Source organism: Puma concolor, chromosome C1, assembly GCF_028749965.1.
Source record: "Puma concolor isolate L17-30 chromosome C1, mPumCon1.1.hap2, whole genome shotgun sequence".
Taxonomy (NCBI): domain Eukaryota; kingdom Metazoa; phylum Chordata; class Mammalia; order Carnivora; family Felidae; genus Puma; species Puma concolor.
In genome coordinates, this window is record NC_141674.1 from 42,366,321 (window position 1) to 42,392,313 (window position 25,993).

The following is a 25,993-nucleotide window of genomic DNA, read 5'->3' on the forward strand; positions in this document are numbered from 1 at the left end:
GAAGACACTATTTTTTTAACCCGTCAAAATGTCAAATATCCAAAAGCTAACAACAAACTATTATGAGGATGGGCAAAGAGGCACTCTTGTACATTACAGATGGCAGTATAAATTAGCATAAAATCTATGAAGAATAATTTGGCAATATCAAAATTACAAAAGTATATCTTACTTAACCTAGCAATTCTGTTCTAAGGATTTATCCTGCAAAAACACCAAAAAACATGTGAAATAACTTAAATTTTTTTTTTATTATAGCACTATTTTAACAGCAAAAAAATAGAAACAAGACTCATCAGTGGGGCACAGGTTTTAAAAAACTGATGACTACACTATGGAACAGGGTGTCACCATTAAAAAAGAACAAGGAAGAAAAAAAGGAACAAAAAAGCTCTAGTATACTAATAGAAAATAATTTCTATCTATTATTCAGTGAGGAAAGCAAAATACAAAACAATGTTTTCAGTATATTTATACCTGTAATAAAAAGGAGATAAGAAATTTATGTATTTGCTTATACTGACATATTTCTGGGAAGGCACAGAGGAACTTTTTAACACCAGTTGCCTCCAGCAAGAAGCACTGGTTAGCTAGGAGACAGGTGTGGACAAGAGATTTTCCAGCAGAAATCCCTTTAGACCTTTTAAATTCAAAACCACATGAATAAGTTGACTATTCAAAACAAAATTTTTAATTGAAAAATATCATGAAAGAATCCTCAGAGACTTCCACTAAGACTTTAGCTGACATATAAAGAGAGAGGAATGATTTCTGATATGAAACACTTTTAAGTTTCATTGCCACAACTCCACAAGAGTACAGACCCATCATGCTAAAATTACTTTTTTTTAATTTTAACTTGTTTTATTTTTTATTTTTTAAAATTTACATCCAAGTTATTTAGCATATAGTGCAACAATGACTTCAGGAGTAGATTCCTTAGTGCCCCTTACCCATTTAGCCCATCCCCGCCTCCCACAACCTCTCCCGTAACCCTCAGTTTGTTCTCCATATTTATGAGTCTCTTCTGTTTTGTCCCTCCCTGTTTTTATATTTTTGTTTCCCTTCCCTTATGTTCATCTATTTTGTCTCTTAAAGTCCTCATATGATTGAAGTCATATGATTTTTGTCTTTCTCTGACTAATTTCACTTAGCATAATACCCTCCAGTTCCATCCACGTAGTTGCAAATGATCATGCTAAAATTATTCTGTGAGGTGAATCCAAAAGTAGCCATATCAAATACGATTTGAGAATGTGTCTGAATGCCATTCTTTTCTTTTTTTAAAATTGTTTTAAATGTTTATTTATTTTTGAGAGAGAAAGAGTGCCAGCAGTGGAGGGGCAGAGAGAGAGGGAGACACAGAATCTGAAGCAGACTCCAGGCTCTGAACTATCTGCACAGAGCCCGATGTGGGGCTCAAACTCACAAACTGTGAGATCATGACCTGAGCCGAAGTCGGATGCTTAACTAAGCCACCCAGGCACTCCATCATTCTTTTCTAAGATGACCTCTGTCCACAGACATGCTAAAGGAATATCTAAACAAATATGTCTTCCTGCTGGAAGAGTGGATTTTACTAAATGAAAACGTGACCAACTCACTCCACTACTAGAAGTCTTCCACAAACACATTCACAAAATTAACTGTTTACTGAATAGCTAGCACAAAGCAGGTACGCTAAACTGGGGATACAGGTCTCCATCTTCATAGAGTTTACACACTTAGTGAAAAACAAGAAAACAGAATTCAGTTTATAAGTGTTATAACAGAAGAAACACATTTTATTGTTTTGTTTTCTTAGAAAAATTTATGACTAGACCCAAATCTCAGATTTCCTAACTCAGAGATTCTTACCTAACTCAGTATGATATGCCAACTCCCAGACCTGGGGCTGAAAATCTTTACTCCACTGAGAAATTTACGAAAGTATTGCACATAGGAATAGAGCACACACAGGAAAAAACTAAGACTCACCCTACTCTAACAGGATAAATTTAAATCATTTAATAGAGTGCTTCCCTTTAAAAGCTCAGATAAGTAATGAGGCACCTGAGTGGCTCTGTTGGTTGGGCATCCAACTCTTGATTTCGGCTTAGGTCATGATCTCAGTCATGAATTCGAGCCCTGCATCTGGCTCTGTGCTGACAGTGTGGAGCCTGCTTGGGATTCTCTCTTCTTCTCTGTCCCTACCTTGCTACACACAAGTGTCAGCACGTGCACATGCCCTCTCTCTCTCTCAAAACAAATAAACAGGGGCATCTGGGTGCTCAGTTGGTTAAGCATCCACCTCTTGATTTTGGCTCAGGTCATGAATTCATGGTTTGTGGAACTGAGCCCCACATTGGGCTCTGCATTACACGGACACCATGGAGCCTGTTTGGGATTCTCTCTCTCCCTCTCTCTGCCCCTCCCCCACTCACTCACACTCTCTTACACAAAATAAAAAAATAAGCTTTAAAAACAAGTACACATTAAAAATAATAATAAAATAAAAGCTCAGCCAAGTAAAACTGAGAAGATTTTTGCCACAAGTCTGACATCCATATATATCATCTTAACTATCATGAGTATTATAACAAAGCAGATCATTAACTATTTAATAAATACCTTTGCAAACACTTTCATAGTATATCCCAAGTATTGTACTCTAGGATCAATAGCTGCATAAGTAGCTAGCATTCTTGTGTTATGTTGAGCCTGAAAAATAATTACATATTGGAAAGCATTTCAAATTTATTAAAATTAAACTCAGAAATCAGATAAAAAGATATAATACAATCCAAATAAAATATATAATTGTAAAACTTAAAATACCTATAAATGAATCAAAAACTAATCTTCAATGTGAAGGAAATATCAAGACGATTCATAGAAATATTTTTGTCTTAAAATACATTTGAAACATCTAAACATAAATGGTCAGTGATCTGTAAACTTTTAAAATAACAAATACCTGGGTCTATACAGAAAGAGAAACTCACCAATGTATTATATAAACTGATATCGCCTTCTAAACCACTTCGTCTATGTTCAAATTTTACTATAGGCACTTTGGCAGTAGTTATAGGCAAAATGTTTCTTAAACCTGATTTAAGACAAACAAACACAAAAATTTCATTATGTTAAATAATTTTCATAAAGCTAAAAAATATTTTGTTGTTTTAAAGCTATAATTTAAATTCATACCTGGATGTCTCTTAAGAATTTTTGCCAAATTTTCAATTATTTCCTTACAGTTTAATTTCTAAAAAACAAAAGAAACAAATAATAAAGTTTGTCTAACTCAATTTGGCCTTGTGCAAATTCTACTGTAATGAGGCATTTAATACTAGCATTTCAAATCTCCAGCTAGCTATAAGCTCTACTTATATATGTATAAGGGTATACAAATATACCCTTGCTACTCAAAGTATGTGGTCTATAAACCTGCAGTATCAGCATCGTCTGGAAACTTGACAGAAAGACAGAATCTCAGGCCCCGCCCCAATCTAGTGAATCATAATCTGCATTTTAACAAGATTCCCAGGTAATTCACATCCACATTAAAGTGTGAGAAGCACAAAGACAAGAGAATACTGTTTTCAAATATGTGAATATGTAACTAAGGATGGATATGGTGAAGGTAAAACAGTACAGTGATTAAGAACATAGGCTCTGAATTTAGACAAACAATCTTCAACTAAGTATTAACTAGCTGTGTGACTGTGAATCCTTAAACCTCGGAGCCTAATACTATAAAATCAAGATAATGATAAATGTCTACCCTACCAAGTAGTTGGAAGAATTACATGAGACATGTATGAAAGCATTCAGCAGCATGCTTGGCACAAAATAAGCACTTTAAGTCTGTGAGCTATTATTATTATTATTATTACTATGTTGATGAGGAAAAGAAAAGTAATCCAATTATTACACAATCTACTTTTTCAAGAAAATTCTTACCCCCACAAATTGAAATATATTGATTTTTTTTAATCCAGAGACAGCAGAGTTTAAATGTGACAATAACCGTGATACAAGGAATAGGGAGATAATGGCATTATAAATTAAATGGATTAAGTTGAATGGTATATACATCAGTGCCCACACTTTCTACTAAAATCACTTTTGTATATCCCTAACGTGCTCTTTTTAGCTATAAGAGACCAGAAGCTATTACAACTTAACCTGAGGATTTCAAGGAAACCTTTAGTTACTAATTAACACATAATAAAATAAGAGATAATTTTTCTCTTTATTATGTAAGGATACAATTTATGCTAAATTATAAGTTTCAACTATGGCTCATCTAGAAGCAAATTTAATCTTTTTTATTGTTTCAACTTTCCAATGTTAATGGCACAGATTATATATATATAACAGACAAACCCTTAGTGCCTAGAGTCTGACTATTAAATTTTACATAGAAGGTATCTAAACCCTAACCTCTTCCCTGGGTAAAATCATTTCCTACTCCCTCAATTCTTGCTCTTCAAAATGGAGAGGGGAAGCCTATTTCCAAGTAGATGGCACCGAGCAGAAGTTAGTTAAGGAGAACTAAAACATTTACAACTTTTCCATTTTTTAAAGAATAAGATATTAAGGGGCGCCTGGGTGGCTCAACTGGTTAAGCATCAACTTCTGATTTCAGCTCAGGTCATGATCTCACAGTCATGAGACGGAGCCCTGCATCAGCCTCTGCACTGGGCATGGAGCCTGCTTAAGAATCTCTCTCTCCCTTTCCTTCCTGCCCCTCCCCTACTCACGTGCACACAAATGCACGCTCTCTCTCTCTCTCCCAGAAAGAATTAAATAATTAAAAGGAAAAAAAAGAATAAGATGTTAATACTAGAAGCAGTTTCTTAGGGCCAGAAATAAGGATCAACCAGACATGTTTACTCTGCCATCTTTACTATGGTTCTGCCATCTTTACTCTGATTCTAACAATTTAAAAGCCACCTTTTGAAAAAATGTTCAGAAACCCACAGTACACGATTCTGAATTCTTTTATAATAACACTCTATACTGACACCACTACAGATGCCAGAAGCTTGGCCACACCCCAATCTTGCAAGCAGCCCCTGATCTTGAAACATAAATTCCAACAGCTATGTTCCTAAAGGAATGAGCAACTATAGGGATCCCCTCCTTTTTAGTGGCTGCTAGGAAGGCCTGGGATACTTCCCTGTCCAATCAGTCCCTTTCTTTAGTGGAGCTTGGACAATCTTGTTCCCACTACTGAAGGCTGATACACGAAGAAAGAAAGCACAAGTACCCACTCTCACTGCTGAGACTGCTCTGGGGGAAGGTCTGCTCCTGGCATCTCACAGTGAAATTCCAAAAGTAGTGATTAGGTTCTACAGTAGTATTAGTACTAAATTTCAGCTACATTATGGGTTAAATAAATTACAGAGAAGCAGTGAGATACAATGGAAAGAGCATGAACTGTGGAGTCAGACAGACCTGGGTACGAATCCCGGCTCGAACATTTACTAGCTGTGTGAACTTGGGCAAGTCAGTATATCTCTCAAAGCCTCAGTTTCCTCATCTGTAAAATGGGGGAAATTATCTACCTCGAAGGTGGTTGTAAGAATGAAATGAGGCCTCAATAACTGTTAGTTCCCCTTCCCACCCAAAATGCATTTCTTGACTAAAAGCTATCCTAGAATGCAACATTTATAATAATGCTTTATGGAAAAAAATGTCTTCTAATTGCTCACAAATTCTAAATAACTTGTACAATACAACCTACTTATAAATTAGATGCCCACCTTTATTTTCTATCTTTAGTGATACAAAGATATCACTTAACGGAAGAGATATGAAAAGACAGAGAAAGTGAGATCAATGTTCACTCGTAGTGTAGCACCAGCTTCCCATTGGTTCTAATGGAAAAAACTACAACTCTATCGTATATTAACTTTTCCCAAAAATTCAATACAAAGCACTTTTAACTCAGTGACATTGTTTTCATGATATAAAATTATTGAAACAGTAAATTTACTTAGAGATTTGAATGTCTTCTAAAATGATAGTGCTAAATGCTTTTACATTTCAAATACTACAATTGCTGATATATTTTCACAAAGAATGGTACAATGTATTTTTATCAATACTACATACATAATTTCAAATATATTCACCACTGGAAAAAAATAAACTTCCACATCCCTTTCCAGACACTAGCTCTTACCTCTGCATTTTCATGGCCTTCCAGGGTCATACAAATATCCAGATCACTATCACGAAATCCAAATCCATTCTTAGAAGAGCCAAATAAGCACAATCTGGCCTTTTCTAAGTAAAGGAAAACAAAAGTCAAAAGTTTTATAATTTGTAGGAAAGAGAAGTCTTTTATTACCTACTAATGGACTAACACAAGATGCTCTTGTCCACTTTGACAGCTTAAATTACCTTCTATTGCCAGATATACTGAGAAATTCCAAAACATTCATCTAAAGCCCAGATCTTTTGCCCAAGTTCCCACAACCCATGTTTCTAACTGCTGTTTACATTTTTCTACAGACATCATAAATTCAACAAGTCAAAACTAAACCTTCAACTTTACCTCAAACCTACTATTGCTCCTATAATCCCTATTCTCAGCAAATAGTATTTTTATCTACCCAATTGCCCACATCAGAAATATAGGTATTATTCTTAATACCACTCTCTCTCAGCTTCTACATCCAAACAATCACCAAGTCCATTAGCTGCTTTCAATGTAACTAACTCATAAATTCATCCACTTTTCTTCATTCTCCACAACACTACCAATAGTAAAGTTTAATATTTAGAGATTTACCTCCTAGAAATTAGTAAACTAGTTTTTTCAGGGCACAATTCAAGTAGTTTTACAAATATCACCTAAGTACATAGAATTAATTCTCCTTCCAAAGTGAGTGATTAATCCATTTGATATAAATTATGATGGGATTATCCTTTCATATTTAGTGTCAGTCAGTAACAGCTACCACTTCAAACAAGCTGTACCTTAACTGGATTGGATTTCTTTCCATATTAATTCCTGTAGATTACACAGTTAAAAAACAAATTCTACATTTTCAAAACCTAATCCTCCAATTCAGTTCTGATGTCCAACTTGAAATTTCAATGGCAACTGAGAGACGTGAAAGAAGCTATGTTCATCAGCAAATAAAAATGTGCATAAGCTAAATATAATAGACTTAGATTTGATCAGGACTGTATATACTAGCAAATATAATGGAAAATGTAATCTTATATAACAGATCTTTCATAATATACATTCATTCCATTATAAATCAACTCTTTATCATTTCCTAAAATATTTGGCCACAAAACTCTCGATTCTTCGTCCCCATGCCCAAAACCTATTCCTTCTACTATTTTTGCCATCTCAGTTAAACAGTACCACCCAACTACTCAGGTAAAAGCTTTTAAACTGTCCTTGACACCTTTTTTTCCCTTCATATCTAACATGTAAGGCTTCAGCAAATCTTATTAGTTCTACATTCAAAATATGTCCTAAATTTGACCCCCTTTCATTGACTCTTTCAGATGTTATTACGTCTCATCTGAATGTATACAACAGCTTTTTAAATGTTCCACTTGCTTCTATTCTTATGGACCCATACTCTATTCTCTCAGATCATACCACTTAAGTGTTAAAACCTTCCAGAAGCTTCTCATTAGACACTCAAAATTCAAAGTCCTTCTACCAACATCTATAAGGCCCTAATGACTCAATCTCTAGACTACGTCTCAGACCTCAACTTTCTATTACAGTCTACCTCACAACTCCACTCCAGACACACTGACTTCCTGCATGGCCTTCAAGCATACCAAACATAATTCAACCTTGGAGTATTTGTACTTGCTACTCTTTCTCTCTAGAATGTTCTCTCCTTAGACATTCATATAACTTGCTCCCTCATATTATTCATGGCTCTCTTCAAATGTGACTTTATCAGAGAACTACCATAATAGTAGAGAGAACTACTCCATCACTATCCTTTCAACTCCTGTACTTCAATAGCATTTATTATTTCCTGATATTAAATTGTACACCTGTTTGTTAGTTGACTCTGTCTACTCCTCTTAATATAAGTTTTATGAAAGCAGGTTTCACCTTTTGTATTGGTACTATATTCCCAGCACCTGTTTTAGTACCTAACCATAACATTCAATGAACACTTTTAAAATAAACGAAACTCTGATTGGGTGGCTATAATAACAAAAACAATCAATTTTTAACATATGACATACCATCATATTCTTTTTGAATAAACTTTTCCAAGCCAATTAAAATTTGCTCCCTGTTGTGTTGTTCAGAAAAGGGTGGTGATAACTCATCTAAAAAAAGAAAAAGGAAAAAAGTAAGGAAAACAGAATCTGAAAAAGTCATCAATTTTTTATCCTAAACTCTTTACTTAAAATTTCATTATTTGTGGGGCGCCTGGGTGGCTCAGTCAGTTAAGCGTCTGACTTCGGCTCGTCATGATCTCATGGTCTGTGGGTTCGAGCCCCGCATCGGGCTCTGTGCTGACAGCTCAGAGCATGTAGCCTGCTTCAGATTCTGTGACTCCCTCTCTCTCTCTGCCCCTGCCCTGCTCATGCTCACTCACTTGCTCTCTCTCAAAAATAAACAAAACATTAAAAAAAATTTTTTTAATTTCATTATTTGTTAACTTCTCTGACTTTAAAATCGTAAATATTACTAGGGAAGGAAGGGGCAGAGGGAGAACAGAAAAATATTTTTTATAGGTCTATATACATTTCACATGATCATTCCTCTATGAAATATCTGCAAAATATATTTACTTCTACATATTATTTAATATTATTTTCTGCAGACATTCTTCTCGCTCCCAAAAAATGCTTGTTTTTCCTACCTGTTAAATCAATACTCATCTTGTTATGCGAGGTACCTGACCCATTCAAACCTAGCAGTTCCCTCAAATACATGGTCAAGATCTTTTCTATAAACTGCTTTGCCCAACCACAGCCTTCAATGACTTCTCCTTAAATTAATTTCCTTAGTTCTCCAAAGCACTTGCCAATTTGTACTAACCATTTAATTTTCTAGGTATTCCATTTATGTTCACATTATTTTTCCACATAAGACCAAATATTCTTTTTTTTTTTTAATTTTTTTTTTTTAACGTTTATTTATTTTTGAGACAGAGAGAGGCAGAGCATGAACGGGGGAGGGTCAGAGAGAGGGAGACACAGAATCTGAAACAGGCTCCAGGCTCTGAGCTGTCAGCACAGAGCCCGACACGGGGCTCGAACTCACGGACCGCGAGATCATGACCTGAGCCGAAGTCGGCCGCTTAACCGACTGATCCACCCAGGCGCCCAAGACCAAATATTCTTAAGAGTACTCTTTTTCCAGGGCACCTGGGTGGCTCAGTCAGTTAAGCATCCGACTTCGGGTCAGGTCATGAACTCACAGCTTGTGGGTTCGAGCCCTGTGTCAGGCTCTGTGCTGACAGCTCGGAGGCTGGAGCCTGCTTCGGATTCTGTGTCTCCCTCTCTTTCTGTTCCTCCCCCGCTTGCACTCTGTCTGTCTGTCTGTCTCTCTCTCTCAAAAATAAAGATTAAAAAAAAAATTCAAATACCAATTAAAAAAAATAAAAAGAGTAATCGGTTTTCTTTTCTATCTCCTCTTCTAGACTCATCCCCAAGAGTTAATACAGTGATAGCACACAAAGGAGTAATTTACTGTAATGATTTAAACTAATATTCAACTTTTGAAAAACAAATGTAGCATCTGTGTTTGCAAGCTGAATACAGGCATACCTCATTTTATTACACTTTGCTTTACTGCCCTTTGCAGATACTGTGATTTTCACAAAATGAAGTTCTGTGGCAACCCTACATCGAGCAAGTCTATTAAGCACCTTTTCTCCAACAGCACTTGCTCACTTCATGTCTGTGTCACATTTTGGTAATTCTCACATTTCTTTTTTTTTCTTTTTGTTCCTATCTTTGTTTTTTTGTTTTTTACTTTTATTTTTTTTTCAATATATGAAATTTATTGTCAGATTGGTTTCCATACAACACCCAGTGCTCATCCCAAAAGGTGCCCTCCTTAATACCCATCACCCACCTTCCCCTCCCTCCCACCCCCCATCAATCTCACAACATTTCAAACTTTTTCATTATTATATGTTATGATTACCTATGTTCAGTGACCTTTGATGCTACCATTGTAATTGTCTTGGGGTGCCATAAACTGTACCCACATAAGATGACAAACTTAATAAATTTTGTGTGTGTTCTGGATGCTCCACTGACCACCCATTTCCCCCACCTCTCACCCTCTCCTTAGGGCTTTCCATTTTCTGAGACAACATGCTACTGAAATTAGACCAGTCAATAACCTTATTATGGCCTCTAAGTGTTCAAAGGAAAACAAGTATCACATGTCTCTCACTTTAACTCAAAAGCTAGAAATAATAAAGCTTGTAAGGAAGGCATGTCAGAAGTCAAGATAGGCTGAGCACTAGGCTCTTGCACCAAACAGCCAAGTTGTGAATACAAAGGAAAAGTTCTTGAAGGAAATTAAAAGTGGTACTCCAGTGAACACACGAATGATAAGAGAGTGAAACAGCCTTATTACTGACATGGAGAAAGTATAAGTGGGTCTGAATAGATCAAACCAGCCACAACATTCGCTTAAGCCAAAGCCTAATCCAGAGCAAGTTTCTAATTCTCTTCAATTCTATGAAGGCTGAGGTGAGGAAGCTGCAAAACAAAAAGCTTGAAGCTAGCAGAGGTTCACGAGGTTTAAGAAAAGCAGCAATCTGAACAAAATACAGCATCCTTTCTTGATAAAAACCCTCAAGAAAGTAGGGATAGAAGGAACATACCTCAACATCATAAAGGCCATATACGAAAGACTCACAGCTAATATCATCCTCAATGGGGAAAAACTGAGAGCTTTCCCCCTAAGGTCAGGAACACGACAGGGATGTCCACTCTCACCACTGTTGTTCAACATAGTGCTGGAAATCCTAGCCTCAGCAATCAGACAACAAAAAGAAATAAAAGGTATCCAAATCAGCAAGGAAGAAGTCAACTTTCACTCTCTGCAGATGACATGATACTCTACATGGAAAACCTGAAAGACTCCACCAAAAAACTGCTAAAACTGATACATGAATTCAGCAAAGTGGCAGGATATAAAATCAATTAACAGAAATCAGTTGCATTTCTATACACCAATAATGAAGCAGCAAAAAAAGAGAAATCAAGGAATCGATCCCATTTACAATTGCACCAAAACCCATAAAATACCTAGGAATATACCTAACCAAAGAGGTAAAAGATATGTATGATGAAAACAATAGAAAGCTTATGGAAGAAACTGAAGATGACACAAAGAAATGGAAAAACATTCCATGCTCATGGATCAAAAGAATAAATATTGTTAAAATGTCAATACTACCCAAAGCAATCTACACTTCGATGCAATCCCTATCAAAATAACATCAGCATTCTTCACAGAGCTAGAACAAACAATTCTAAAATTTGTATGGAACCAACAAAAGGCCCTAAATGGCCAAAGTCCTGTTGAAAAAGAAAACCAAAGCTGGAGGCATCACAATTACAGACTTCAAGCTATATTACAAAGCTGTTATCATCAAGACAGTATGGTACTGGTGAAAAAACAGACACACAAATCAAGGAAATAATAGAGAACCCAGAAATGGGCCCACAAACGTATGGCCAACTAATCTTCGACAAAGCAGGAAAGAATAACCAATGGAAAAAAGATAACCTCTTCAGCAAATGGTGTTGGGAAAACTGGACAGTGACATGCAGGAGAATGAACTTACACCATACACAAAAACAAACTAAAAATGAACGAAAGACCTAAATGTAAGATAGGAAACCATCAAAATCCTAGAGGAGAAAACAGGCAACAACCCCTTTGACCTCGACCACAGCAACTTCTTACTAGGCATGTCTCTGGAGGCTAGGGAAACAAAAGCAAAAATGAACTACTGGGACCTCATCAAGTTTATAAAAACCTTCAGCACAGCAAAAGAACATTCAACAAAACTAAAAGGCACCGACAGAATGGGAGAAGATATTTGCAAATGACTTATCATATAAAGGGTTAGTATCCAAAATTTATAAAGAACTTATCAAACTCAACACCCAAAAATAAATAATCCAGTGAAGGAATGGGCAAAAGACATGAACACTTTTTCAAAGAAGACATCCAGATGGCTAACAGACACATGAAAAGATGTTCAATATCACTCATCATCAGGGAAACAGAAATCAAAACCACAATGAGATACCACCTCACACTTGTGAGAATGGCTAAAATTAACAATTCAGGAAACAAAAGATGTTGGCAAGGATGTGGAGAAAGGGGAACACTTTTATACTGTGGGTGGGAATGCAAACTAGTGCAGCCACTCTGAAAAATAGTATGGAGGTTCCTCAAAAAATTAAAAATAAAGCTACCCTATGACCAAGCACCAGTAGGTGTTTATCCAAAAGATACAAAAATGCTGATTCAAAGGGCACAGGCACCCCAATGTTTGTAGCAATACTATTAACGATAGCCAAATTATAGAAAAAGAGCCCAAATTTCCACTGACTAATGAATGGATAAAGATGTGCAGTGTGTGTGTAAGTTTGGGTGATGAACCCACAGTTCGTGGGGTCGAGCCCCACGTCAGGCTCTATGCTGACCTCTCAGAGCCTTGAGCTTGTTTTGGATTCTGTGTCTCCCTCCCTCTCTGCCCCTCCCCCACTCATACTCTGTCTCTCTCTCTCTCTCTGTCTCTCTCTTCTCAAAAATAAACATTAAAAAAAAAAAGTGAAAACAAAAGAGATGAGTATAAGGGAAAGAAATATAAGATAAAAACAGAGAGGGAGGCAAACCACAAGAGACTCCTGAACACAGAGAACAAACTGAGAGTCTCTGGAGGGGTGCTGGGCGGGGGGCGGGGGGGGGGGATGGGCTAAATGGGTGATGGGCATTAAGGAGGGCACTTGTTGGGATGAGCACTGGGTGTTACATATGTAAGTGATGAAGCATTAAATTCTACTCCTGAAACCATTATTATACTATATGTTACCTAACTTGGATGTAAATAAAATTTTTTAAAAAGAGAGAGAGGAAGCCATTTGAGTAACATAAAAGTGCAAGGTGAAGCAACAAGTGATCCACTATATCTAGCTGAGATCATTAATGAAGGTGGCCACACTAAACAATGCAGACAAAACAGCCTTATAATGGAAGAAGATACTATCTAGGACTTTCATAGCTAGACAGGAAAAGTCAATGCCTGCCTTCAAAGCTTCAAGGGACAGGCTGACTATCTTGTTAGGGGCTGATGTAGCTGGAGTCTTGAAGTTGGAACCAATGTTCATTTACCATTCTAAAAATCCTAGAGTTTAAGAATTATGTAATCTACTATGCCTGTGTTTTATAAATGAACAAAGCCTGGATGACAGCAAAACTGTTTGTAACATGGTTTACTGAATATTTTAAGCCCACTGTTGAGACATAATGCAGAAAAAAAAAAATTGCTTTCAACATGTTCCATTGACAATGCACCTGGGCACTCAAGAGCTCTGGCAGAGATCTATAGTAAGATTAATGTTTTCATGCCTGCTAAGCCAACATCCATTTATTCCACAGTCCATGGATCAGGAGTCATTTAAACTTTCAAGTCTTATCATTTAAGAAATCTATTTTGTGGGGCACCTGGGTGGCTCAGTCATTTAAATGTCATGATATCACAGTTTGTGAGTTCAGCACAGAGCTTGCTTGGGATTCTCTCCCCACCCCACCCCACCCCCCGCCTCTGTGCCTCCCCTGCTCACTCTCTCTCTCTCTCAAAATAAATTTAAAAACTTAAAAAAAGAAATCCATTCTGTAAGTTTATAGCTGCCATAGTGATTCCTCTTTTAGAGCTGTACAAAATAAACTGAAAATCTTCTGGGAAAGGAATCACTATTCTAGACGCCATTAAGAGCATCTGTGATTCATGGGAAGAAATCAAAATAGAAACCTAAACAGGAGGAATCTGAAAGAAGTTGATTCCAACCCTCATGGGTGACTCTGAGGGGTTCAAGACTTCAGTGGAGGAAGTAACTAAAGATGTGGTGCAGAGAGCAAGGGAACTAGAATAAGAAATGGAGCCTGAAGATGTGAATGAATTGCTGCAATCTCATGATATAACTTGAATGGATGAGGAGTTGCTTCTAATGGAAGCGCAATAAAGTGGCTTACTGAGATAGATTCTCTGAACTCCTGAAGATGCTGCAAAGATTGTCGAAATGACAACAAAGGATTTAGAATATGACATAACTTTGTTGATAAAGTTGATAAACTTAAGTTGATAAAACTGACTCCAACTTTGAAAGAAGTTCTACTATGGATAAAACAGCTACCTAAGGGCACCTAGGTGGCTCAGTTGGCTAAGTGTCTGACTTTAGCTCAGGTCATGATCTCATGGTTCATGGGTTTGGGACCCACATTGGGCTTTATGCTGACAGCACAGAGCCTACTTGGGATTCTGTCTCTCCCTTGTCGCTCTCTGCCCCTTCCCCCCACAAATAAACATTAAAAAAAATAGCTATCTAACAGCATCACATACTACAGAGAAATCATTCATAACAGGAAGAGTTAATGTGGCAAACTTCATTGCTGTCTTATTTTAGAAATTGTCATAGCCACCCTGATCAGTCAGCAGCCATTAACACTGAGACAAGACCCTCTACAAACAAAAAGACTATGATTCGCTGAAAGCTCAGATGATGGTTAGCATTTTTTAGCAATAAGGCATTTTTTAATCAAGGTATATACATTGTTCTTCTTTAGACACAATGCTATTGGACACTTAATAGATGACAGAGTAGTGTAAACATAACTTTTATATGCAGTGGGAAACAAAAAAATTCACTTAATTCACTTTACTGTGGTACTCACTTCATTGTGGTGGTCTGGAACCCAACCCACAATATCTCTGAGGTATACCTATAGCTGAATTACAGGTGATTTTTTTATTATTATTAAAGTGGTAAAACTATTCTGTATGATACCATAATGGTAAATACAGGATACAATGCACTTGTCAAAATCCATAGAACTTTGCAGTACAAAGAGTGAACTTTACAGTAGGTAAATTTTAAAAATATCATCTAGGTGGTTGGGGACTAGGATGGAATGCAGGCTGTGACAAAAAGAATCTACATGTGTAAGACAATGTCACTCAAAGTGAAACACACACTTCACTGTAAGACTAAGGGCAAAAGGGACTATGCATAAGTACTATAGTTGATAAAAGTTATTTCCCATAGGGGTATTAGATAATAGTTCTGATAATGTTATACATGTGTACTTAAATGTAACAACTGAATAAATGGGTAGCAGATGATGGGGCCAGTTTTTTCACTGTTGGAGTGGGAAATTTACAGATAAGCAGAAAGAAGAGACTTGAATGAGCCATGTGGTAATGTATTCAAGTTGAAGACATCAGTACAAAAGTCATGTTTAACTTAATATAAGATGGTCACATATAGAAATTTTTATAGATACAAGCATATATTTAAGTTAGTGCATATACCTAATTTTCTCACTCAGAGAGGGCCTAGAAGCAACAACAGCCCATAACAGCAAGCATGCTAGCATCCAGATCTTGGTTTCTAACACCATTCTCCAATAAAAGGAACCAAGGATCTTTGGAGACATATCTAATTCTAGGACTGGGGCAGAAAACATACATGATGAGCCTGGAGCATCTTGTAGTACCAGAAAGTAAGGAAGTGCTAAAAAAAATAAATAAAAAATAAAACGAACAAGCAAACAAAAAAAACCCCGCACACTGATGGGAGTATAAGTCACAGGAACCAACTGAAAGAATTCCCAATGGCCAAATCTGGAACAATTTGAGCAAAAGAAAAAGTAGTATTAGATAATAACCCAAAGTATAAAATATCCATGAGCTCATATAAAGACATATAAATGAATAAATAAATAAAAACAAATGTACTGTATTGTATCTTAATAAAGCTGTGGGGAAAAAATGTGCCACAAACCAGCTATTCAATGCCTTGGTATTACCTAAGAGAAATCAAAATGTACATCCATTCCCAGACCTGCACATAGATATACAGAGCAGATTTATTTATAATAATCAAAACTTAGAAATGAGCCACATTTGTATCAACAGGTGGATGGTAAACAAATTGTGGCTCTTCCATATAATGGAACACAACTCAGCAATAAAAATGAATAAACTATTTACACACATAACATGGATGAATCTCAAAATAATTATGCTAAATGAAAGAAGCCAGGACCCCAACTCAGAAAAAGAGTACATTCTAGGTGATTCTATTTATATAGAACTTTAGAGAATGCAAACTAATGGATATCAATTAAAAGCAGGTAAGTGGTTGCCTGGCAAGAGGGTGGGATAGGAAATAAGTGGGAGATATTACAACGGGGAACTAAATGTTATTACATCAAAAATTTTAACTTATCTGGGCACAGCAAATAATTTAAAAAAATATTTGTTGAGTGAAGGTTTATCCCAGGTTCACCATAAGTGTTTGTTGAATAAAATTATGTAAGGCATTTCCCAAAATATCTTTATAGCCTTTTCTCCCTCAATTATCTTTCTTATACTCTACCAAACCTAAGGCAATTATTCTCCCAAAGAAATTATACACCCTACACTTTTGTGTATAATCTCCTAGATCTGAAAAAGAGTTCAAGGTCCAACTCAAATGCCACATCATTAATTCCAATCCCTGTGTTCTACCCCAGTTAAAATACTGTTTGCCCTGCATTTTGTTTCCTACTACTACAGCATGTAATACATTCTGCTTCAAATTATGGCAATTTTTATACATATCATACTTCCATCTAGAGCAGAACTGTGCAAGAGCAATGCAGTGATGGAAATGTTGCCTATCTGACCTGTCCAATTCAGCAGCCACCAGCCACATGTAACTACTCACTACTCGGGTTGTGGCTACTAAAAATGAGGAATTTAATTTTTAATTTTAATTAATTTCAATTTAAATAGTGGCTACCATATTAGACAGCACAGATCCAGAGTCTAAGCTCTTTAAAAGCAACACATAATTACAAGAAACATAATGCCAATAAACTCATATCTTTCAGTACTCACTCTAAATCTCAATGGACTAAATGCTCCAAACAAAGACACAGGGTAACAGAATGGATAAGAAAACAAGATCCATCTATATGCTGTTTACAAGAGACCCACTTTAGACCTAAAGACACCTTCAGATTCAAAGTAAGGGGATGGAGAACCATCTAACGTGTTAGTGGTCAACAAAAGAAAGCCGGAGTAGCCATACTTACATCAGACAATCTGGACTTTAAAATAAAGACTGTATCAAGAGATGAAGAAGGGTATTATATCATAATTAAGAGGCCTATCCACCAAGAAGACCTAACAATTGTAAATAGTTATGCTCCAAATGTGAAGCACCCAAATATATAAATCAATTAATCATAAACATAAAGAAACTCATTGATAATAATACCATAATATTAGAGGACTTCAACACGCTACTTACAGCAATGGACAGATCATCTCAACAGAAAATCAACAAGGAAACAATGGCTTTGAATGATACACTGGACCAGATGGACTTAACAGATACATTCAAAACATTTCAGCCTAAAGCAGCAGAATATATATTCTTCTCCAGTGCACATGGAACATTCTCTAGAATACATCACATACTGGCACACAAATCAGCCCTCAACAAGTACAAAAAGATTAAGATCATACCGTGATTTTCAGACCACAATGCTATGGAACTCGAAATCAACCACAAGAAAAAATTGGGGAGGTAGCAAATACTTGGAGACTAAAGAACAGCCTACTAAAGAATGAATGGGCTAACCAAGAAGTTAAAGAGGAAATTTAAAACTACATGGAAGCCAATGAAAATGATAACACCACAGCCCAAAACCTCTGGGATGCAGCAAAGGTGGCCATAAGAGGGAAGTATATAGCCATCCAGGCCTTCCTAAAGAAGGAAGAAAGATCTCAAATACACAACCTAACCTCATGCCTTAAAGAGCTGAAAAAACAACAGCATATAAAACCCCAAACCAGCAGAAGACAGGAAATAATAAAGGTTAGAGCAGAAATCAATGCTATCAAAACCAAAAAAGCAGTAGAACAGAGCAATGATACCAGAAGCTGGTTCTTTGAAAGAATTAACAAAATTGACAAACCCCTAGCCAGTTTGATCAAAAAGAAAAAGGAAAGGACCCAAATAAATAAAATCAAGAAAGAAAGAAGAGAGATCACAACCAACACAGCAGAAATACAAACAATAATAAGAGAATGTTATAAGCAATTATATGTCAATAAAATGCGCAATCTGGAAGAAATGGACAAATTCCTAGAAATATATAAACTACCAAAACTGAAACAGGGAGAAATAGAAAATTTGAACAGACCCATAACCAGTAAAGAAAACGAATTAGTAATCGAAACTCTCCCAAAAAACAAGAGTCCAGGGCCAAATGGCTTTCCAGGGAAATTCTATCAAACATTTAAGGAAGACTTAACACCTATCCTCAAAGCTGTTCCAAAAAATAGAAATGGAAGGAAAACTTCTAAACTCTTTCTATGAAGTCAGCACTACCTCAATTCCAAAACCAGACAAAGACCCCACTAAAAAGAAGAACTATAGACCAATTTCCCTAATGAACATGGACGCAAAAATCCTCACCAAGATAGCAGCCAACTGGATCCAACAATACGTTAAAAAAATTATTCACCACGACCATGTGGGATTTATACCTGGGATGCAGGGCTGGATCAATATCTGCAAAACAATCAATGTGATTCATCACATCAATAAAAAGAAAGGACAAGAACCACATGATCCTCTCAACAGATGCACAGAAAGCATGTGACAAAATACAGCATCCTTTCTTGATAAAAACCCTCAAGAAAATAGGGATAGAAGGATCATACCTCGAGATCATAAAAGCCATATATGAAAGACACAACGCTAATATCATCCTCAATGGGGAAAAACTGAGAGCTTTCCCCCCTAAGGTCAGGGAGAAGACAGGGATGTCCACTCTTACCACCATTATTCAACATAGTATTGGAGGCTTAGCCTCAGCAATCAGAGAACACAAAGAAATAAAAGGCATCCAAATTGGCCAGGAGGACGTCAAACTTTCACTCTTCGCAGATGACATGATACTCCATATGGAAAACCCAAAAGACTCCAAAAAACTGCTAGAACGGATCCATGAATTCAGCAAAGTCACAGGATATAAAATCAATGCACAGAAATCGGTTGCATTCCTATAGATGAACAATGAAGCAAAAGAAAGAGAAATCAAGGAATTGATCCCATTTACAATTGCAACAAAAACCATAAAATACCTAAGAATAAATCTAACCAAAGAAGTGAAAAATCTATACACTGAAAACTATAGAAAGACCCCGAATAGCCAAAGTAATCTTGAAAAATAAAACCAAAGCTGGAGGTATCACAATCCCACAGTTCAAGCTATATTACAAAGCTATAATCATCAAGACAGTATGGTACTGGCACAAGAAAAGACACTGAGATCAATGGAGCAGAGAACCCAGAAATGGATCCACAAATGTATGGCCAACTAATCTTTGACAAAGCAGGAAAGAATATCCAATGGAATAAAGACAGTCTCTTCAGCAAGTAGTGCTGGAAAAACTGGACAGCGACATGCAGAAAAATAAATCTGGACTGCTTTCTTATATCATACACAAAAATAAATTCAAAATGGATGAAAGACTTAAATATAAGACAGGAAACCACCAAAATCCTCGAGAAGAAAGCAGGCAAAAACCTCTTTGACCTTGGCCGCAGCAACTTCTTATTCAACACTTCTCCAGAGGCAAGGGAAACAAAAGCACAAATGAACTACTTGGACCTCATCAAAATAAAAAGCTTCTGCACAGCGAAGGAAACAATCAGCAAAACTAAAAGGCAACCGATGGAATGGGAGGAGATATTTGCAAACGACATATCAGATAAAGGGTTAGTATCCAAAATCTATAAACAACTTATCAAACTCAACACCCAAAAACAAATAATCCAATGAAGAAACGACATGAATGACACTTCTCCAAAGAAGACATCCAGATGGCCTCCTGACACATTAAAAAATGCTCAACATCACTCATCATCAGGGAAATACAAATCAAAACCACAAGATACCACCTCACACCTGTCAGAATGGCTAACATTAACAACTCAGGCAACAACAGATGTTGACGAGGATGCAGAGAAAGAGGATCTCTTTTGCACTGCTGGTGGGAATGCAAACTGGTGCAGCCACTGTGGAAACAATTATGGAGGTTCCTCAAAAAATCAAAAATGGAACTACCCTATAACCCAGCAATTGCACTACTAGGTATTTATCCAAGGGATACAGGTATGCTGTTTCAAAGGGGCACATGCACCCCAACGTTTATAGCAGCACTATCAATAATAGCCAAAGTATGGAAAGAGCGCAAATGTCCATCGATGGGTGAATGGATAAAGAAGATGTGGTATATATATACAATAGAATATTACTCAGCAATCAAAAAGAATGAAATCTTGTCATTTGCAACTATGTGGATGGAACTAGAGCATATTATGCTAAGCAATATTAGTCAGAGAAAGACAAGTATCATATGACTTCACTCATGAGGACTTTAAGACACAGAACAGATGAATATAAGGGAAGGGAAGCAAAAATAATATAAAAACAGGGAGGGGGACAAAACATAAGAGACTCTTAAATATGGAGAAGAGAGGGTTGCTGGAGGGGTTGTGGGAGGGGGGATGGGCTAAATGGGTAAGGAGCATTAAGGAATCTACTCCTGAAATCATTGCTGCAGTGTATGCTAACTTGGATGTAAGTTAAAAAAATAAATTAAATAAAAATTAAAATAAATAAATAAAAGCAACACATAATGGACTCTGTATTCCCTTTGGCATTTACCACAGTGCTGTGCATTTAATAGGCATTTAATAAATATCTGTTGTTGGGTGTCTAAACTATTAAATAACCTGTACCAAAACAAAACGTAAGCAAACTGTTTTTAAATAAGAAAATAAATATTCAAAATCTAACAAAGAATCTATTCACAATAGCTCTAATAATAAAAGACTTACCAAAACATCTTTTACATACTAAATCAAGTATTTCCCGAAATCGATTTGTCATTGGTGGTAGAGGTTTTAGATCAATTTTCCTGAAATCCTCTGGACAATCATTTTTTGAATGGCCATCTTTTTTGCAGATGCTGCATACTATCGTTGGTGGCTATACAAACGTAAAAAAGAAAAAATTATCTAATAAACTATTGAGGGACTTCATCACCACTTAGAAAGCAGGTCCAAAAAGACTCTTCTATGTAACTCAATCCTGATAACCTGTGCTTTCAGGAGGTTAAAAAAAAAAAAAAAAAGCATATAAATAAAATGCAGTATTAAATGTAAAAAACACATTTTTGAGCAAACACTTTAATGTTTCTTCCCCACTAAAATGGTATTATCAAGATGAGATTTACCCAAATACATAAGAAACAGAAAATACCTGAAGAGGTAATACATATGGGTTAATGCAAACATTATGGTCAGCTCCCAAAATGAAATCTGTGCATTAATTTTAACCTACTAAAATCTTTAACAACGTAGACTATAAAGAAATTTCATGGTTTTTTTTTATGTTTATTTAATTTTGAGAGAGAGAGACAGAGAGACAGAGCGCAAGTGAGGGAGGGGCAGAGAGAAGGAGACACAGAATCAAAGCAGGCTCCAGGCTCTGAGGTGTCAGCACAGAGCCTGACGCGGGGCTCAAATTCACAGACTGCGAGATCATGACCTGAGCTGAAGTCAGACACTTAACTGTCTGAGCCACCCAGATGCCCTGATTATAAAGAAATTTCAAAAAAAGGAAGGAAGAAAAGAAAAGAAAAGAGAAGAGAAAAGAAAAAAGAAAAGAAAAGAAAGGAAAAGAAGAAATAAGAAGAAGGGAAAGAATGGAAGGAAAGGAAGAAAGGAAGAAATAAATTTGAAGTGGCAGTTTTCATTTCACTCCAAACACTTTCTATCTTCATAGTCAATTGTAAAACCCTCCACTTGGCTAGTTGGTTCAATTTATTACATTAGCATGGTACTCAAGAAACCAAACTGTAGGGCTGACCTCTAAAAATAACTTTGCGGGGCGCCTGGGTGGCGCAGTCGGTTAAGCATCCGACTTCAGCCAGGTCACAATCTCGCGGTCCGGGAGTTCAAGCCCCGCGTCAGGCTCTGGGCTGACGGCTCAGAGCCTGGAGCCTGTTTCCGATTCTGTGTCTCCCTCTCTCTCTGCCCCTCCCCCGTTCATGCTCTGTCTCTCTCTGTCCCAAAAATAAATAAACGTTGAAAAAAAAAAATTAAAAAAATAAAAAAATAAAAATAAAATAAAAATAACTTTGCTTCATACAAGGAATAACTCTTATGCAATAGCCACAAAGTTAACTGCAAACCCTATACCACCATTTAAAATGTATTCCAATGGTGGGACACCTGAATGGCTCAGTCAGTTAGGCATCCAACTCTTGGTTTCGGCTCAGTTCATGATGTCACAATTTTGGGAGCTCAAGCCCCACATTGGGATCTGTGCTAGTGTGGAAGCCTGCTTGGGATTCTCTCTCTTCCTCTCTCTCTGCCCCTCCCCCACTCACTGTCTCAATCTCTCTCAAAATAAACTTAAAAAAATTTTTTTAATAATAAAAAAATTAAATTAAATAAGATGTATTCCAATGGACTATCAGACAGGTAGTTAAAACAGTAAAAATGTATCCCAACTACTTGAACAAAACACATAGTGAAGGAAGAGCACCACTCCTTTCTTTATTGTAATATGCCTAGATTTCAAAGAGCTTCCTCCTCCAGGATTAGCTTAGATATTTACCTAGCCATGACCTCTGATGCAAATTACATACAAAAACCTCTACTTGTGGCAATGCTGTGCTATAGGCTAATTAACAGTACCACGGGAATTTTTCTTAGCTTTCAAAACTTCTTTTTAAAAGATTTATCAGAAAATACTAGAAAAATGTTACATATATCTAGAAAAAAAATTTAATTGGATAAATAGTTATCTTAAAATAACTGGGTGGCTCAGTCGGTTAAGCATATGACTTTGGCTCAGGTAATGATCTCACTGCTCGTGAGTTCAAGCCCCGCATAGGACTCTGTGCTGACAGCTCAGAGCCTAGATAGATCCTGTTTCCAATTATGTGTCGCCCTCTCTCTCTGCCCCTCCCCTGCTCACACTGTCTTTCTCAAAAATGAAATAAAATGTTAAAATAAATAAACATTAAAGAAAAAAGATAAGTTTCCAAGGGGTATAAGAAGTATATGGGGCGCCTGGGTGGCTCAGTCAGTTAAGCATCTGATTTCAGCTTAGGTCATTATCTCAAGGTTCACGAGTTCAAACCCCGCGTTGGGCTCTGTGCTGACAGCTCAGAGTCTAGAGCCTGCTTCTGATTTTATGTCATCCTCTGTCTCTGCCCCTCCCTCATTCATGTTCGGTCTTTCTCTCTGTCGGTCGGTCTCTCTCTCTCTCCCTCTCTCTCAAAAAAAAAAAAAAACGGTTTAAAAATTTACAAAAAAAAAAGCATACACTGCAGTTATATAATTTAGAAGGTTTTCTAAAAACCTACCATTTAATCTATCCTTTCTACAGTCCATATGTCCTAAACACCACAACCTAAAAAAAAAAACTGCAATATATGTATTCTTACAAAGAATAAAGAAGCACAGCTTAGTAATTAGGTTAAAAAATTTTAAGCTTGTCAATAAATAATTATTTATAAAATAATAAAACTGGGTAACTTTCTAGATTTTTTCAAAAACATTCTTCTTGGTTTACACATGACCTATATAATCATTTTTTCATCTTGGGTGCTGATATTTCAATTATGTACCCTGCAATTGAAGCAATGTGACTTAGCTAAACCTTTCTTTTATTAACAAAGTAGTCACTGCTTATTTTCTGTTATTGGGTATTTTATTTTCTATAATTTATCAAGTTGAAGTTCAGACTATCCCACTTGAACAGTAGAAAAGTTAAGACTCCATTAGTTTATAAAGGATATGCCAATATCCAAAGGAAAGCTCAAAGGCAGAGACAGAATCTGAATTCTTCACGCTTTTGGTTCCTGATCTTAGTTTCTGCTCAACTATCTTCATTAAATTTATATTCTATGTGGCTCAGTTGGTTATGCGTCTGACTCTGGGTCTCGGCTTAGGTCACGATCTCATGGTTCGTGAATTCAGGCCACGTGAATTCAGGCCCTGTGCTGACATCGTGGAGTCTGCTTGAAATTGTCTCCATCTTTATCTGCCCCTCCCCCGCTTGCTCTCTGTATCTTTCTCAAAATAAATAAAAATTTAAAAAAATTTAAAAATTTACATTCACCCACCCCATAGGGGTAAAAAACCACCTTTAAAGTGGAATACTATTAGAATTTACAAACCTTATAATCTTCTTTGTGGAAGATAAGTAAACATATACATAGAAAATTAACAAAATTTAAAATATTTGCTGCTTTTGCCAAACTGATCTTTATAAAATGCCTGATGAATCCTTTCATATATGAGAAAGTTAAGCAAACCAACTAGTAATAGAGTACTGAAACGTTTTGAGGTTTTACATACATTCTTTAAATTTTTTTTTTTTTTTCAACGTTTATTTATTTTTGGGACAGAGAGAGACAGAGCATGAACGGGGGAGGGGCAGAGAGAGAGGGAGACACAGAATCGGAAACAGGCTCCAGGCTCTGAGCCATCAGCCCAGAGCCCGACGCGGGGCTCGAACTCACGGACTGCGAGATCGTGACCTGGCTGAAGTCGGACGCTTAACCGACTGCGCCACCCAGGCGCCCCTACATACATTCTTTAAAGACAACTACAGAAAAAAATAAAGGAAAAGTGAAAATATACACCAAAATATCAATAGAAAGTAACAGTCTACCATCATAGAAGCTATTTTTACATTTCTGAATCTAAAAACTATAAATACAGTCCTACAACAACCACAAAATCTTACAGACTGTTTACAAACGGTATCCTACCTTGCCAGAGGTTAAAATAAACTTATCAAACACATAATATAATTCCTGGGTGGGGTGGTTATCATCATCATTAAAGTCAGAAGCATCTTCTGTAGCTTTGCAGTTGCAGGAGGTAGCAGATGTGTCAGTGCTCACAATCTGACGTGAACTCTCTGTTTCTATATTTGACTGGCAGTCTGTACCAGAAGATTCATCTGGGTCAGGGGATTTATAACCAATGCAATTACACTGGCTGAGTTCCTTTTTTAGACAAGTTTCTGACGGTGCTAAATCATCTTGTTTCTTAATTGATTTTGGCTCTAATTCACTGCCTCCACTGGTAGAAAGAGATGAAGATTCCTGTCCAAGTTCAGCCAAATCTAGCTCATTTACCAACAAACTGTCATCTTCAGTAATACATCTCTGTGATGTATATTCCATTTCATCATATTTATCAGGTTGACCTCTTTCTGCATTTATTTTTTCTGTGCTTTCTCCATGTAGAATGCAACAACTGGATGCCATATTGTCAGACTTCACTGGTTTCTTATTGCTTATTTTTCCCTTCTCTTTTTTCATGGAATCCACTGTAGATTTATTTCCACCCTTCCTCTGAGGACAGGCAAAATACCGATAAGCTGCCCTGAATCTCTCCACAACGTATTCATAAACAAGCTGGCTGTTTAAGCTCCGTGCAACATTCCTCTTAACTGAAAATGGATCTAGTAAAAAAAGAAATGGTCAGTAACTAAGTGTCCATCAACGAACTACAATTCCAAGCTTACCCAAACAGATTGAAACTGCTATATTCTCAGCACAGTACATTGTCCCAAAGCTTTTTTAACCTAAGGTTAAAGTGAGAGTTCCTACAAACTGAGTAGGAAAAATATAAGAGCAACATCTTT

General features: G+C 36.6%; 1 protein-coding gene across 12 annotated transcripts in view; it reads right to left on the minus strand.

Annotated features, from left to right (window-relative positions):
- Nucleotides 1-25,993, minus strand: part of TUT4 (terminal uridylyl transferase 4) — a 138,592-nt gene that overhangs the window by 27,327 nt on the left and 85,272 nt on the right. For all 12 annotated transcript variants that reach the window (XM_086716969.1, XM_086716977.1, XM_086716976.1 and 9 more), the window contains 7 exons: nucleotides 25,110-25,810; nucleotides 21,157-21,307; nucleotides 8,230-8,316; nucleotides 6,176-6,279; nucleotides 3,190-3,247; nucleotides 2,985-3,088; nucleotides 2,611-2,700 (listed from right to left, as the gene is read on the minus strand). In XM_086716969.1, coding sequence (XP_086573095.1) covers nucleotides 2,611-2,700; nucleotides 2,985-3,088; nucleotides 3,190-3,247; nucleotides 6,176-6,279; nucleotides 8,230-8,316; nucleotides 21,157-21,307; nucleotides 25,110-25,810 — 1,295 coding nt within the window. The remainder of the gene's footprint in view (nucleotides 1-2,610; nucleotides 2,701-2,984; nucleotides 3,089-3,189; nucleotides 3,248-6,175; nucleotides 6,280-8,229; nucleotides 8,317-21,156; nucleotides 21,308-25,109; nucleotides 25,811-25,993) is intronic.